The sequence below is a fragment of the Biomphalaria glabrata genome, chromosome 5 (genome assembly GCF_947242115.1).
Source record: "Biomphalaria glabrata chromosome 5, xgBioGlab47.1, whole genome shotgun sequence".
Taxonomy (NCBI): domain Eukaryota; kingdom Metazoa; phylum Mollusca; class Gastropoda; family Planorbidae; genus Biomphalaria; species Biomphalaria glabrata.
In genome coordinates, this window is record NC_074715.1 from 41,380,227 (window position 1) to 41,396,676 (window position 16,450).

Below are 16,450 nucleotides of genomic sequence, written 5' to 3' on the forward strand. Positions count from 1 at the left end.
ATTCCCAGTTCGGCATAGGAATATCGGTGAAAAGAAATTTGATGAAAAACAAAAGCTGTTTTTGGGTTATCTTCAAATAATTCATAAAAATATTTCAGCAATCATAAAATATAGATTTTCTTTTATTCTTAACTTTTTTTTGTTCTTAATTCCAATCAATCACAGAATGCTTTGATGTGGTTTAAAAAAAAATAAAAAAAGAAGACAGTTTTTGATATAGTTATATATATTTTCAAACAAATTGTAAAAAAATAGTTTTTGAGCTTTTATCTTTCTACACTGGCAAACATTGCTTGAGCTGTGTCAGCAGAATGACACACATCATATCACCCCATCCCCTGTTAAACTTGTTTAACCCTTAGAGATAAACTCTAGTACCTTAGCTTTGCTCCTCAAATGAAACATACCAATAGAGACACCCCATTGAAAATTGATCTTTCCCCTTTTATGCTCACCAACACACATGAACACTACTTTGGCCCATTAAATAAACATGTTCTTAAAGTCATTCTTAATGGGGAGCTTGCAGTGGGTGCAACTGGTCCCTCCATTATGTTAATGTTATTAAAAAAGATCTTAAACCTGTCAATACAGATGTTGATCATTGGTAAGAAAAAGCCCTAGGTCATACTCTGTGGGGACAAGGCAAGCTCTAGACAGTGATGTAACAATGACCTGAAAGAGCAACAAGCAGAACAAAAAGACAGGCTCCTCTAGCAACCAGGCATTTTTACCTGGGATGGTTTGGGTGGAAATGTTTCTCAGGTGTGCTCCCTGAAATGAACTAGTGGATCTTTAAGGGACCAACTACAAGAAGAATAAAACACTTTAATAATAAAAGTTTAATACAATCAAGAAATATATGTATACTAAAAGTATGGAGTGAAAAAAAGAAAATTTGAACAGGAAAAAGTTTTTTGTATGTGTGCATTATGTCTGTATAGTGCATTGTTCATGCTGTAGCAATATCTTATAAGGAAATGTGCCGGGGGGGGGGGGGAAATATCTGGGATTAGGTTTTCATGTTATTTAATTTAGGCATTAGGATTGAAATTCTAGCCCTCGTGCTAGGTAGCCAAGTGGCTTATGCCATTCAGTCACACATCCCTGGATATTTTTTTATTTCTCTACAATGAGATATGACATTGCTTCAACCAATCCTTGAGAATTCTACTTAAGTGAATCTTCAAATCAAAAACATTTTTACATGTGTGGTATTGAAATTTTCCACCTAGCCCACATGTTTTATTTCGTTAATAGAGTCACTGACAGTTGGATACCTTTTCCCCTGGATTATATTTGCAACATTTTCTACTTTATGGTGATGCAAAGTTGTTATTTTGGTTTTTAGATTAATTATAATTTAGTGACTAAATTTCTAGTAGAAATAAAAAATTGTCAAACTCTCAGACAATAATAAATAGCTTCATTAAACATTTGATGTTCAGGTCTTATCTATTTTTGCAGCTGGACTATTCTGCAGTGCTAGAGATGGCTATCAATAGCAGTATGGAAATTGATGTAAACTTATATTATTTAACAATATAGAAAAAGTGATAGGATGCATGAGACTTGTGGTACATAAACGGCTGACTGTGGGCTTAAATACCTTTGTTGCAGTGATATTTTCTGAACTTTTAATCCATTTATTTTGTTATTAAAATAAATCAGTGTGTTTCATTAGTTGACATAATTCTGTTGCATCCTTTAGAATTTCTCGAGGACAAAAACATTCTTCTGGCAGTTTATTTACATATAAAATTAAAAAGATGCTTTTCTAGTGTGCTATTTAATGTGAAGTTTTTCATTTATTTGAACACTTTTAGACCTTAATAAAAGGAAACTAACTAAAATCATATCTTTCCTTTTCATGGACTATTTTTTCTGAATTAAAAATAGGAAAAGTGGAAATGTTTGAAGCTTTATTAAAATACATTTTTTTTGGCTATATATATGTACTTGTTTAAAGATACAATTATTGTAGTACAATTAATTTCAAACATAAGTGTTAAAAATAATGAAGTAATTTTGTAATTTTAGAGCAAAGTCTTGATAAATAATAACATAGTAGCTAGTAAGCTTAGTACCTTCATAGTGTAACATTGTGATAAAGACAGATAATGTGATTGATAAAAGTTATTTATAACCAATACGAATATTATTTTTGAATTTTTAAATTTGTCTTCATCCTAGCCACATGGACCTATAATACTGGAATACATATATGATATAAAAATGGTTTATTGATTGATAATTCATTAAAAAGTACAATACATTAGTATTTTATAAACAAACAGTTGATATATTGAAATGGTACAATATATTTGCATTTTATAAACAAACAGCTGACATTAGGGAAATAAAATTGTAAAAGCAGACACAATAAATTCTTTTGTTCCTTTGGCAATAAAAATTATATTAAAAAAAACATTTTGAATGTTTGACTGTGATTGTTAAATGAATGTGCATTGTATTTCATATATTTGTATAATAAAAATATTTTTATTTCTTGATCATTTCTGAAGTTATACACAAGAAATTTCCTTCAGGATATCAAAGCTTATTAACTTTATTACTATTACACTATACACTGGATCCATTCAAAATGCAAGGTTACAAACATATCCTTGACATTTACAAATCTTAAGTTTTGTTAAGTTCACCTCATTTAAAAAAAAACAACCTTAATATGTGTTTGATGCATTTATCCTGCATTGACTTATTTTCTTTTGAAATAATAATTGACCATATATTTTAAATAGTATTACAAAATATATGGTTTAAAAATATACTCTTGTTTATATCATGGCTCTTATTTGAACTGTCACATAAAGATTAGCCAAATAATACAACAACAGAACACTGGTAAATAAAGGTCTAAATAATTATACTAATGATGCTAAGTTAATTTTTAGCATTTTGTAACCAGCACCGTATGGAATGTCTTAATAGAACGTTAAATAAAAAGGTAGTTTATAATAATTTTCATCAAGTGAAATAATGGCCATGTAAGAACATCTGAAGTGTAAATAATGGGCCTTTTCAAGTAACAGTACAGACTGTGTAAATACAACTTAGAAAAGATAATATGATCATTAGGGGCAATAACTTAGTTTTATGAAAACTAGCCACTGATATTTAAATGAGTTGATGAATGAATATATTTGACTGTTTTATGCACACTGTGACTCTTTTTATGACTAGAAATTATTTTCAAGTAATGAGTAAGAAGAGCAGACAAAAGTAAAATATATTCTTATTACAATCTATAAAGTTTTTTAGACATCATTAACTTTCTTCACTAACTCAAGTAAATAAGGCTTCACAGAAGCTAATTTCAAATCCCGAGAGTTAATTGGAAAAAGGTCTCTTGCAGATATTGACAACTGTTGCTGTCTAATGGCTGGTTGCTCAGCAGCAATATTAGCAAAAGACAATACACTGAAATACAAGATATTATATAATTTAGGAAAGTTTCAGTATGGTTTCAGTTAATTATTACAGTTATAATATGCATCCAGAATGTAACAAAGTAGAAAAAAGAACGAAGAAAACAAATTTTAAAATAAAAATCAAAACTGGTGGCCAAGCCTAGTTTATTTCTGTATTGTTTGATACTTTTTATGAAGAAAAGTTAAAAAAGTCAAAATAAAATCAGGCTTATAGATCTATATATATGTATACCATTATAGGCTGTATCAATTAAAATTATATCCTATATAGTCATATTCATACCAAGATACAGTTTATGAATTTCAAACTTACGTTTTCCATGTAGGAAACAAGGAAAACAATTGAGGCATAAAATTGTCCAAAACTTGATCCTGCAATTACAAATATTAATTAAAATTTGTGTAAAATCAAATTCATCAATTTTGTTTGTTTGTTTCAATTATCATCATAATCCAGTCTTTAACTTGCATACTAGGAGTGCTGTGACAGTTCACATAATAAAATTCCTCTCCCCCCACCCCCAAGTAGAATACATAAAATTGTAATTCTTTATATAAAAATGGCGTTTGGTATAGAAAAAGCCACAATGTTTTATAAAAATATAAATTGTATGTTTTAAAATCTAAAATATTTGCAGATGAGAATGCTACTACAAACATAACATCATCAACCATAATGGATGTAATTAAAGTGGTGGACATAAATGTTGACTAAGACCTATGACATGAATAGTGCATCGATAGTGAATTTCCATCAAAAAGCCACGAGAAGCACACTATTATTTGAAGCAAACTTTTGTAAGCTTGACAGAACAAGTTCTGCCAGATTTATTTAAAAATCACACAAGATGGTCAGAAGCTAGATTTGACAGAGGCATTTACAAAGGCAAACCTTAACATTATTTCTAAAAAAAACTGGAGCTTATGCCCCCCCCCCCCCCCCCTTTCCCAAAGCATTGATAGTCATTGCAACCTAAATGGCAAACAAATATTAAACTTGAAAAATTAAACAGTTTTTATTTTAATTAATAAATATATATAAAAAAATGGTTTTAGAAAAAATAATTTACCTGAGCCAAAGCTGTGATTAGAATATGTAAGTAGGAGGTCAGCTTCTCTTTCTCTCTTAGATTAGTTTGAATCAACACAATGGCCTCAGACCAAAGTTTATGCTGTAGTAAATGCTTGAGAGCTTTTTCAAAGCAGCCTTGTCTCTCGCTGTGGAATGCACACATCAGAAACTCAAAGCAATCTTTAAATATAACCTCTATAAACACACAATTTACAGTAATAACTTAACCACTATTCTTGAATAGTATTGAGAGGTACATTCAACTCAAAGAATATTTGAAATGATTTCTTTCTTGTTTTGTGTAGTATCTGAAAGGCTATAATGATAGTTCATTGAGCCTGTCAATTTGTTTATTTGACTTTGTAAAACAGCAAAAAAAATAAATAAAGCTATCACCTTGCTAGAATCAACTTGGCTTTGACTGCAGCTGCCACTGGAGGATTACCAGATAAATGATTAGGAGGAAGACATTCACAGGCTGTTGCATAGTACATCAACTGAAAGGTCAAGTTTGATAACAAATATCAAAATATAGTAAAATCGATAAGGAATTTAAAATTCTGAATTCTATGAAACAAAAAAGTTTATTAGTAATATTTCTAATGTGCTTCCATAACATCTAATTTATATTCCAAATTAAAATAAGCTGTTATGCACAAACACATTCGTCATCCTTTTCTAACTTTACTAAGAGCAACTTACAGAATGCTTTTTCCTAACAAATGCAGACACTCCAACAGTATGTTCGCATACAGACTCAGCGTTTTTTACAAAATTGAACTAGATAAAAAAAAAAAAAAAGTAAATAGTAAAATGTTATTATTTATGAAAAGAAATTTAAAAAAAAATTATGACATAATTTAGTTTAAAAAGAACAACAAAACAATGAAAATTGGACGCGTGTTGTATACATGGGCTGATGAGTTATCTGACCCAAAGCACTGACTTCTGAACTGAGGGTTTTTGAATTCAAAATTAAATGGCTACGAATTAGATTCAACTGAGTTGTGCTTCTCAGTTCCTGCTATACATATTTCACAGCATTTCACAATATACGCCTACATAATACATTTTTTTTACATTGACTAAAAAAGTTCAGAAATATTGTACCAGTTTTTCTGGATAAAGTTGATGTAAAAGTCGGCAAACAAATTCAAAGTTCAACAAATCACCCCCTTCAAGGCCAAGCAAACATTGCCATTGTCTCATTTCTGTTGCATCTACATCAGCTTGAATGAAAAATAGAAATGCTGGTGTAAGAGCAATCTATTTTAAAACACTTTCACTCCCAAAAAATAAAATGTATACAAATAATTGCTCACTTATTAATGTGTTTTAGAAAAATAGTTGCTGTTTTTTTATTTCTGTTAAACTTTGGAAAAAAGTATTAAAAACAGTTCAGTTCTACTTACTGGTCTCATAGTTGATACCTTGACATAAATAGTCTAAAAGTTCTTTTGGGTAAATCTGAGAGAGCCAGATCAGTTTTGTATGCCTGGAAGTCATAGTGAAATTTCTATTCTCCATTAAAATTTGGACAACAGAGCCAGACGTCTTTGTTTCTGGGAAGATTTTGATCTGTTCAGTGAAGAGAAACAGTTCACTATATATATAGTACATTAAGGTGAGACTAAAAGCTCTTACAGAACTGACTGTAATGTGGGCATGGTAGTGAAGAGCTTGTTGAGGAAATGTTATAAAGAGATAAAGAAGATACCCCAATAATAACTATAGCTATCTTCTATATTATTCATGGCATCAATCATTTTGTAAAGACTTTAAATAACTTACCACACACACAATCTAAAAGCAAAAAATATTCTCATTAAAAAAAACCTCTTTATTCTCCTTACTGATCAGCACACTCACAACATCTTTTCATCTCTACCTCTTGTGTATTCAGGCAAGACCAAAACATTTTCATCTCTACCTCTTGTGTATTCAGGAAAGACCAAAACATTTTCATCTCTACCTCTTGTGTATTCAGGTAAGACCAAAACAGTTTCATCTCTACCTCTTGTGTATTCAGGAAAGACCAAAACATTTTCATCTCTACCTCTTGTGTATTCAGGCAAGACCAAAACATACAAGATATATTAGAGCACACTAAACTACAGAACATTTCGAATGAACCTGGCACTTGGCCACATAACTGTAAGACCTGCAAACAAATGCTTGCTACACCCACCATAACTTGTCCTAGAATGACCCTCAAGATTAGTGGTAAATTGAACTGTAATAGTATCACACAAATATATACCACTGATCTACTCATCACTGTGATAGATCAATGTAATGATAAAAACACCCATCTGCAGATTGAAAATAAACTTACTTACATGTCAGGCACTCTCCACCCTCACAGGATCAACAACCAACATATTTTTCTTTAATATGAGATGGGGACAAACGTTTTCCCCTTTCCCATTTATCTTAGTCAAACTGCACTGCCTCATTCCAATATCCAGTGCTTTTCATTTATTTCTTTTCTGCCTCAATAGATAATAACATCAGACAGATAAGTTAACTATAAGCCTATTTTTTAATCGATCATCTTTAACAATTGTTTGTAGCTGATGAAAGCCTCGTGGTCCAAATTTCTGGGTTTTTACTTGATCCAACAGGGTTTCCTGTGTGTATGTTTATTGTATTTTCTAACCAATAATAAGTATAAACAATTTTAATAATTTTACCATTGTTGTGTACATGTTTGATTTTAAAAAGAAGGCAGAAACAACAGACAATAGTTATATAAATGCATATTCCAAACTGACACACTGAATGGGCCGCAAAATAGTTAAAAGTTTTAATGTCAAGTAATGTGCCTGTTTCAGATCCATAGATAAATCCAGGTCATGACTAAGATATTCAATCTGGATTTCAACCCAACTCTATTGAATATCAGGCATTTTTTTTATAAAGAAAAATAAATGGTATGTATAAGATAACTAAATGGCATTATTGTCACCCAGTGTCCATGGATCTAGGGGAACATTTGCATCATTGTATCTATGGATCTGAAAGTCTCAAAGGGAACTTTACATTCAGTGAGTTGACTTCAAGGGAATGTAAATAGACTTTTATTCAACAAAATCTGCAAATATATATGAAAAAAAAAAGTTACAAACCACTTTAGAATCCACAATTGTTTTTGACAAGTTTTCAAGTTTCCAGTAGTCTTCCCAATATGGTGCTGAAAAGACATATATTTTGTTAAAACCAGTGGCGGACTGGGTGTTAAATTGGCCAGGGCATTTCAATACACTCCAGCCCACAAATTGTATATCATATGATGGACATCCAATTCTAGGTCAAAATAATTCTGTTAAGTTTGATAATGTACCGATAACTGAACACATGCATACAATGACCTCTGTATCTTTTACAATATTTTGGAAAATTAACATTACACTGTAGAGACAGTAAAAGACATTTTTTTTAAACATGACGCTCAGAGGGCCCAGTTTACAAGAGAATATTAGTATATAATTTACCTTTAACAATTTAATACGTTCTATAGTGACATTCATGAGGTCATTAAGGTGGCCCTACCTGCCCATTTGGGTACCGACCCACTGGGTATTAGCCAGAATGCCCATATAGCCAGTCTGCCCCTGGTTAAAACCTATATATATATGTAATATATAAAATATAAGTATTGGTATTAAACATTCAACAATCATTTCTATCAGAAAAAGACATTAACCAACCAGCTGATGATCTCTGGTGTTGCATTAAAAGCCATCTTTAAAAAACTATAGAAAATTTAATACAAACTAAATACTCATCAAATCAAATGCTGGTTTAATAACAAATTAAAGAACCTTTGCAAACAGAAAAAAAAACTATTTTAAAAAATTTAAAGAAACTAAGGCAGAAAGAGTCCATAAAAGGTATCTTAACATTAAACACTAAACCCAAAAAATTAGCAGACAGCTGCAGAGTTAATACATAAACAAAGTAAAATCTAATGAAAGCAATAAAAATTTATGGTCATACATTACATCAAACAAAATGTAAACAGGAGTACCCCATTAAAAGGTGAAGATAACACATAACCTTGGTTAGGCCAATAATAGAATATGCATCCTCTGTTTGGGACCCCTCAACTCAAGAAAACATTAAGAAACTAGAACAGACACAAAATAGAGCAGTGTGATTCATAACAAACGAATATTCACATTTGACTAGAGTAACACCTTTAGTAAAATCACTAAATTTAGAAAGCCTTCAGGACAGAAGGCTCAAAAGTAAAGTAGCAATAATACATAAAACACTGAACCATAATCTTCAAATACAAAAACAAAATTTAATAAAATACACAAAGTTAAAGACACATTCCTCGTCCCATATGCTAGGACAAATTTGTACAAATACTCCTTCTTCCCTAGTGCTATTAGAGCATGGAATGGGTTGCCTGAGCTAGCCAGGAAAACCAGAGACTTGGTAGAATTTAAGTCATTGGTTAATATGCATGACTAAATGCATGACGCGTAGGACGTAATCATCTTCTTTTTTGAAGTAACGTCTGTATTATATAAGATAAGATAAGATAATGTTTGCAAAATTAAAACTAAAATTCTAAATAAATAATTTGCATCAACAAAATAGAGCCTGAGATTTATAACAAATGAATATTCACATTTGATTAGAAAAACACAATTAGTGAAAAAAACTAAACTTAGAGACACTTCAGGAAGAAGACTAAAAAGTAAAGTAGCACTAATACATAAAACACTGCACCATAATTTACAAACACAAAACCTAATAAAATACTCAGACAGAAAGATAAAGGAACATTTCTTATTCCATATGCTAGGACACATTTGTAAAAATGCTCCTTCTTCTGTCATTAGGGCATGGAATAGGTTGCCTAAATCAACCAGAAAAAACAACAACTTAGCAGATTAACATGTATGATTTGATAGACACATGAAATGCTAGGACATAATTATCTTCTCTTTTGAAGTTATGTATGTAATTTACAAGATAAGATAAGATATAATTGGGAGCATTCAACAGTATGTTTAATGTATTTTGGTATTTAGTTACTTCTATGTACAAGCAGTACAAAAACAATGCAATTTTAATTGATTAAAAATTCTTACCAATGAGGGTTGCAATTTGTGAATGGTTTTGAGCATGTTTTATGTCAGCGCAGCTTGCTTTTATTTCTTGCAGTTCTTGAATAACTTGATAATTATATTCCTTGGATTTCAACTATAGAGGACATAAAAAAAAATCTTGAAATTATTACATCTAGAAGCTAAACTGAGCAACATTTGATTTAATGTGCATTTGATGATAGTTAACATTATAAGCAGACAGAGTGGTGGCCAAGTGGTAAAGAGCTTGGCTTCTAAATGAAGGGGTTTTAAGTTTGAATCCCAGAAGACTGAGATTTTGAATTTCAAAATTTTTAGAATGTCCCCGAGTCCATTCAAACTCCAAAGGGTAACTGTCAGCCATAGAAATAGATGAGCTTAACAACATCTGCCCCCATAGATCGCAAGGTCTGAAAGAGTTACCATTTGCCCCTTTTTAACATTATAAGATCTGATCCTCATTTTGTTTTGTAAACCTTCTATAAATCAGAGTTAGAACTGCAGTCTAAATACTTACCTCATGCAAATGAACTAGCTTTAAAATATCTGTTTGTAGTATGTGTTCATCAGGCAACTGTTGGTCTGTCTCAGAGCAAGGCTCTTTATCTGTTGTCTTGGTTATCTAGGGTTAACAAAGCTTTCATTAAATATGTTTTACACAATTTGAAGGATGAAAGCAAAACAAATCAGATGAAGTTGCAGCAATAAAGAAATACTAAGAAAGGATAAATTCCAGGGATGGCAACAAGCACAAAAGATATCGAATGATTTGCTTTGGCTGAGACAATGCTGAGAGGATTGTGTAAGACAATTAGATCCAAATAAAAGCTGCCCAATGTGGCATATGACAAACAAGGAACTAATTAACTAAATGTTTTGGACTAACCTGTAATGCTAGAAGTTCATCTGCAGTTAAGACCCAAGCAAATATCAATGGGCACTGGCTACTTATCACTTTGTTGATTTTATTGTTGACCAAGAAATCCACCTGACAGATTTGTTTGCCATCAGTGAGTCTGTACAAACTGGCAGAGAAGAAGTATAAGCTCACACAAATGGAAACACACAATTATTAATAAACAAACAACAAAGATAAACAGTGAAACTTCTTACTACAATGTGGTCTGAAGAATTATTCCTATATGTGCTTTGTGTAGAAACCAGTAAGTGTCTCCTAAAGGCAATGTCTCACAAGACGGAATGCTTAGATTAATTGTCTGTCTTGTAATTTTTCTTTTAAAGGAATCTAAGAAAAAGAAATCATGTTCTTCTCATAAGCAATAGAAATACCAGAAGGATGCAAATATTTGTTTACTTTTAAGTAGTTAATAAAGAAAAAGAATTATACTTTCTATTCTAGCACAGAAAGAGCAAAAAGTAATTATGATTCTTCTATGAGTAATAGTAGTTTTCTGTGTTAAAAAAACAGTATAGCTAGTGTTAGTAAATACATTTTTTTAAAATAATTACTTTTGTATAGCGCAACTTTCATGCTTTTTGCATGCTCAGAATCTTACGGTCTTAATTGGATCAGTGGGGAAGGGGGTATCATGGATAACGTTTCTGTGCTGCCTTAAGGCGCTCTGCAAATACAAATCTGCTAACTTGGGATTTGAGGTAGCCAAGCAGTTTTTGACACTCAACCACACATCCCAGTTCATTTCACTTTTTAATTAGTAGTCACAATGTCTAAAATTGAAGGGCCCAATAGAAGACTTTCCTTTAAGTAGGTCTTCACATCTCACATGACAATGGTAGTGAAGTGAAACATCATCTAGATAAATGTAAAACTTTTAGGATAGATCAATTGGATATAGCTCTTGGTAGCTCCCAAAAGTGCTACAGTGATTCACTGCAAATGAAGTAAATGATACATCCTTCACCTCAATTTTTGACAGTTAGACCAAACAGCATTGACATAACTTGAAACAAGACAGCTAGAAGTGTCTTACAAACAAAGAAAAATATTAACTTTTAAAGAATGAGCTTATTTTATTGAACCTCTTCCACTTTACCAACCTAACAATATTTAGATTAAACTTTTTTACTTTAAAAGTATATATTTTTAATATTATACTACTTTAAGCAGTGCTTACCAGATTGGCATGAATATAATTCTACACATTTCTCAGAGTTCAGTGTGGCTACTTGACTTTCTGTAGCATCAACCTTAACTCCCAGGTCATCTAGACCAAGTTCAGCCTGAAGTAGACATTAAGTTAAGAAATAAACAAATAGATAAATATAACCAAAATGGTCTTTAAGATTTGGTAGCTGAAGGCTAGAATACTTGGATAAAAAATGCACTTTTTTTCTTACCACCATCATTCTTCTTCTAATAGTATTTAAACAGCCTGTGTCAAACAACAATAGTACCAATAATACCAAGTATTCTGGAATTTCTCTCTTTTTACTAATGCAAAAACATTCCCAGTTCAATTTTTCTTTGTTCTCTTTTTTTCTTCTTCTTCATTCTCCCATTTCAAATGAAAGCATGAGATCAGTTGGTCACATAAAATGCAGAGATCAAACCCAGTTCTCTTTATAATTACTTTTGTATTTCATGTTATGAGTTCTAAAAAGTAAATGTAAAAAAAAGCTTCTGGTACCTGGATAATATTTGACAAATTATTTGTAATTATATCTACAAAATCTTCCCAAGATTGACCATGAAAGCTTGTGTTGTAGCTTCCTGCATACAGATATGTCAGGCCATTGGTAAAGTCAAATAATAAATGCAGTGAAATCTGTTCATGATCATAGCTGAAAAAAAGAAAACAAAACAATAAGCAAGATACAATTTTAGATGACCTAAGTTAAACTTGGTTACACTTACTGTACCTGGTAGTAACAAACAATACATCTTTTGATAAAGCAAAAACATCACACGGAGGACAGTTGTGTAGAAAAATGGAAGTTGAACTATTGTCTAGATCATCCTGTGAACTAATTACTTAAACAGAAAAAAAAAAAATATTTAAGAAAACAAACATAATTAAAAAGACATACAACTAGTTCTACATGCAATCAATCTCTATTCATAAAGTCAAATCTCATGCTTTTTTTTATGTTTATCATAAAATTGGATATCACAAAGTTTATTGTAACAATAAGCTTTTAATCATGCATCTCTAACTATTTTGATGACAGTAATGATATAGCTTTCTTTTTATTTGTTTACAACGTAAGAAGAGTTTCCATTTGAAACATAACTAAAGGCCAATAGACTAGCTGAAGCAAACTTTCATCAACAAAATACATTATATCCAAGAGTTGAGAACATGAGGGACAACACAATGAGATACCGCTGCTTTACCTCCTACCTCTTAAATATAATGCATAATTTAAAATTGGGCAGTGTTCAAGCACTTGGTCATAATAGCCAAATTGTTTTGGTCATATTTACAACTGAATATTTATAAAATTACCTTGAGGCAAGACTTTTTTGCAGAGCTGGTTTGTATAATGTGCATTAGGTGAAATAGTTGAAACAATAGGCTGTTGCTTTTCACACCAGACAATCAGATTGTGAGAAGACAGGTAAGCCACACTAGATATTTCTGATTTGTTTCTCGAACACAAGTTTAGATTCCCTACTAAAATCCAACTAAAGTCTTGGCCAAACTTCCAGAAATGAACACATCCATTTTGTTCAATCTGTTAAATTATAACAGCCAAATATTTCAAGGAACATAATCTAGAATTTGTTTTCTCCACACATACACAAACACAAATAAATTTAGAATTTAAAAACATTTATTACCAAAGCAATTACTTCAGGTGTAACCTTAACAACATTAACAAGTGGGCTGGAAAGATTTGTGTCAAGGCTTCTGCTGTCAAATACCTATATCAAAAGATTTTTTTATGAAAGCGTCTCATTAAAAAAACAAAAAACAATGTGATTTCATTAAAAAAAAAATAATTCTACAATTATTTGGATGCTAATTTCTTATGTCTGTTAGTTTTGTAAAAAAAAAAAATGTCTTACATTTTGATGTTGGTAAGAAAGTGGTTTACAATCAAAAGTAAAAAGTTTATTTCCATTATCTGTAGTCAAGAACAAATGACCAGGCAGCTCCCAAATTTGATCAATGTCTCCATATTCTCTTTGACAAACATTGGATAAAATCTGTAAAGAATAAAAACAAAAAAATAATAGTCATACATGCTTAATCAGAACACTGTTTAATCAGACCAATTGCTGAATGGCTAGTAGTCACCTATCAAAAAGACTCAAGCTGAGTCCTGACACTTTCTCTCTCTCTCTCCCTTCTCTCTTGATATTTTTTTTTTTGGCTCATCTGCACAATATAGGCCATGCCATGCCCACCTTCTCTCTCACAGTTACACACTGGACAATATGCTATTCTGTATTGTAATCACTTTACTTGCCACACTGTCATTTTCTAAGTTCTAAACAAAATAGCATCTTAAAGTTCTTAAAATCCATATTCTACTTTACGTCATGCAATATGCATGTCATAGAAGGCAAGGTTAAATATTTAATGGACCTCATTCACCAATCGTAAACAAATAACATTTAGCATGTGGTGCTCTATCTCTTCTATATAATTTACGATCTCGTGTTTAATTCATGATGGTTGTCACGTGACAGTTTTTTTTGTTGTTTTATCAATAAGATCACGTGACTAAATGTTGTTTGTTTACGATTGGTGAATGAGGTCCATTGTTTCTAGAAGATAATTCAGGGTATTTTTAGTGTTTATTATCATTAAGTGCAATTTAAAGACAAATCTAAAGTCTAAACTTAATTATTTTTCATGAGACCCTCCCTATATAGTCTAGATCTAGATTTCTTGACAATAAATTACCATATGAAATTTATTCTGGTTACAATATTTCCAGAAATAAAAAAGGAATTTGATTTCACTTCAGTTAGGATATCATTAATTTAAAACAATTTTGAGTAACTGTTAGATCTAAAATTAGATCTATTCTATGTCTATGTCTATATTAGATTCATATTCTAATTATTTCTAGATCTATAATAGAAGTATAATCTATTATATATGTCATGAATTATTAAGAATTAAGATCTAGATCTAGTTATAATAACATTTACAGCTACTTTGTTAAACCATAAATTCAATGATTGATAGTATTCATAGTCAAAATTATCTAATAGAATCTAGTTGGAAATCTAGATTATAATATTCTGTAATTGTATTTCTAGATCTAAAAAAAAAATATATAATCTATCAAGTAAAAACTAGTTCTAGTTCTTTACTTTTGCTTACTTCTAGGACTTGGTATACCTACTTCTTGTCTGCATAGTGGAATGCAAAGCTCAACATCTTGAAGAGTAACATCCATGAAAACATTAGTCTCATTAGAGAATTCAGAATACAAAATTTAGACTCTACTCTAGCAGTCTATGAATATTAGATCTATAATCATCTCCTACTTTACATCATTGATATAAAATTCTAGCTTCTTTTCTAGATTCTAGATCATCAGATTATGATCAGTAATTGTCAACAGAATCAGAATCTCAGTGAATCTGAGAATGTAGCAGAAACACTCATGAAACAGATTCAGTATTCAGATGTACTAAATCTAGATGATAGACCCTAGAATCTACCATAACTCAGTTTTTACTGGCATTAGTAAATATAAATTGACTAAAAAATAAAAAGTTACATTAATCTTTTCATCATTCATGTAAGGTAGGCAAGATGAAGATTATCATTTTTATTGATTATCTATTATCTTGAAGTAGCGTCTGTATTATATAAGAAGAAGATAAGATTGAAGAGCTTTTCCATGAAAGATGCCTTTCCAAAACACTCATAATTCTTAAAGATAACCTTAACCCATTAAACCACTATTACATAAGAGCTGAACAAAGTGGTCGTCTCCTTTACATTAGAACTAAAACAGAAAGATTTAAAAACTCTTTCATCCCATTATTGGTCAGAGTGTTACAAGATCATCTGTCATCATCAAGAAGTTCACAGAAGTCTAATTAAAAAAGCAGCAGTGCTGGTTATGAGTGTGTATAGTGTATGTGTTTTGTGTGTGAATGTTTTTCGTATTTGCATCTATTGTTACAGTAGTTACGTTGAGGTTGTCAATTGCAGTCAAACTGAATTTCCATTTGATTGGATCAATAAAAATTATCATATCTTATCTTAAATAATTATACAAAAATTAATAATGAACTTGAAGATATTTATATCTAGTCTTAGTTCAGATTTAGACCACATACTAATTATAATTATACTAGCTGTAACTAAGACTAGACTAAGTCTTAGTAAAGTTACATAAAAGTAACGTTAGTAACTAAGACTAATTAAGTCAAAACTACTCAGACAGTCTGGATTATCATTATAACTAAGTTTACTAAGACTAAGTGAGTAAGTCTATTAAAAATAAACCTTAAATAAAGTCTAGGACTAGATCTAATAAATTTATAGTTGCAGACTAGATCTAATTCTAACTAATCTAGTAGTAGAGTATGCTAATCTTAAGTCTACTAAATCTAGAGCTAGTACTGGATTAGAATAGATCTACTACAAGAGTACTAGTCTAGAAGATCAACAGATTTTCAACTTTCATTTGTTTATATTTATAACAGCATATGACTTCCGGGTTTGGAAACGGTGCTATTTTAAAAAAATGCACCATATACTGCTTTTCAACTAGATCAGTAATTATTTGTAAACATTGTCATTCGTAAAAATATAAATATCAACATTTACACTAATTTTGCCATAATCTACTCAGTAAAAAGGAATTTAAATGATTTTTTTTGTATTTACTTTGATATTTATATTTATGTATAATATCTAGTTGCA

General features: G+C 30.8%; 1 protein-coding gene across 11 annotated transcripts; it reads right to left on the minus strand.

Annotated features, from left to right (window-relative positions):
- Positions 1-227: 227 nt before the first annotated feature.
- LOC106064956 (uncharacterized) lies at positions 228-16,225 on the minus strand. Of its 11 annotated transcripts, none has more exons than XM_013223626.2 (20): positions 16,170-16,225; positions 14,913-15,153; positions 13,621-13,761; positions 13,393-13,476; positions 13,058-13,286; positions 12,471-12,582; positions 12,239-12,392; positions 11,726-11,831; positions 10,743-10,875; positions 10,516-10,654; positions 10,147-10,251; positions 9,633-9,744; positions 7,653-7,717; positions 5,937-6,102; positions 5,635-5,753; positions 5,227-5,304; positions 4,921-5,021; positions 4,523-4,670; positions 3,766-3,824; positions 228-3,441 (listed from the first exon to the last, which is right to left on the minus strand). In XM_013223626.2, exons 2-20 carry the CDS (start codon positions 14,964-14,966, stop codon positions 3,279-3,281), a joined length of 2,268 nt encoding a protein of 755 aa, XP_013079080.2. In that variant the 5' UTR covers positions 14,967-15,153; positions 16,170-16,225; the 3' UTR covers positions 228-3,278. The 11 variants fall into 11 exon arrangements, with proteins under 11 accessions (XP_013079080.2, XP_013079079.2, XP_013079075.2 ...); XM_013223625.2 differs by having other exon boundaries at positions 16,148-16,225; XM_013223621.2 differs by having other exon boundaries at positions 14,913-15,375; positions 16,031-16,225.
- Positions 16,226-16,450: the final 225 nt, after the last annotated feature.

Coding starts and splice junctions, on each gene's coding strand:
- LOC106064956 (XM_013223626.2), bottom strand. CDS start 14,966: ATGGATGTTACTCTTCAAGATGTTGAGCTTTGCATTCCACTATGCAGA. Junction 4,671..4,920: donor GCCAAGTTGATTCTAGCAAG/GTGATAGCTTTA, acceptor TGCATTCCACAG/CGAGAGACAAGGCTGCTTTG. Junction 3,825..4,522: donor TAATCACAGCTTTGGCTCAG/GTAAATTATTTT, acceptor TTGTAATTGCAG/GATCAAGTTTTGGACAATTT.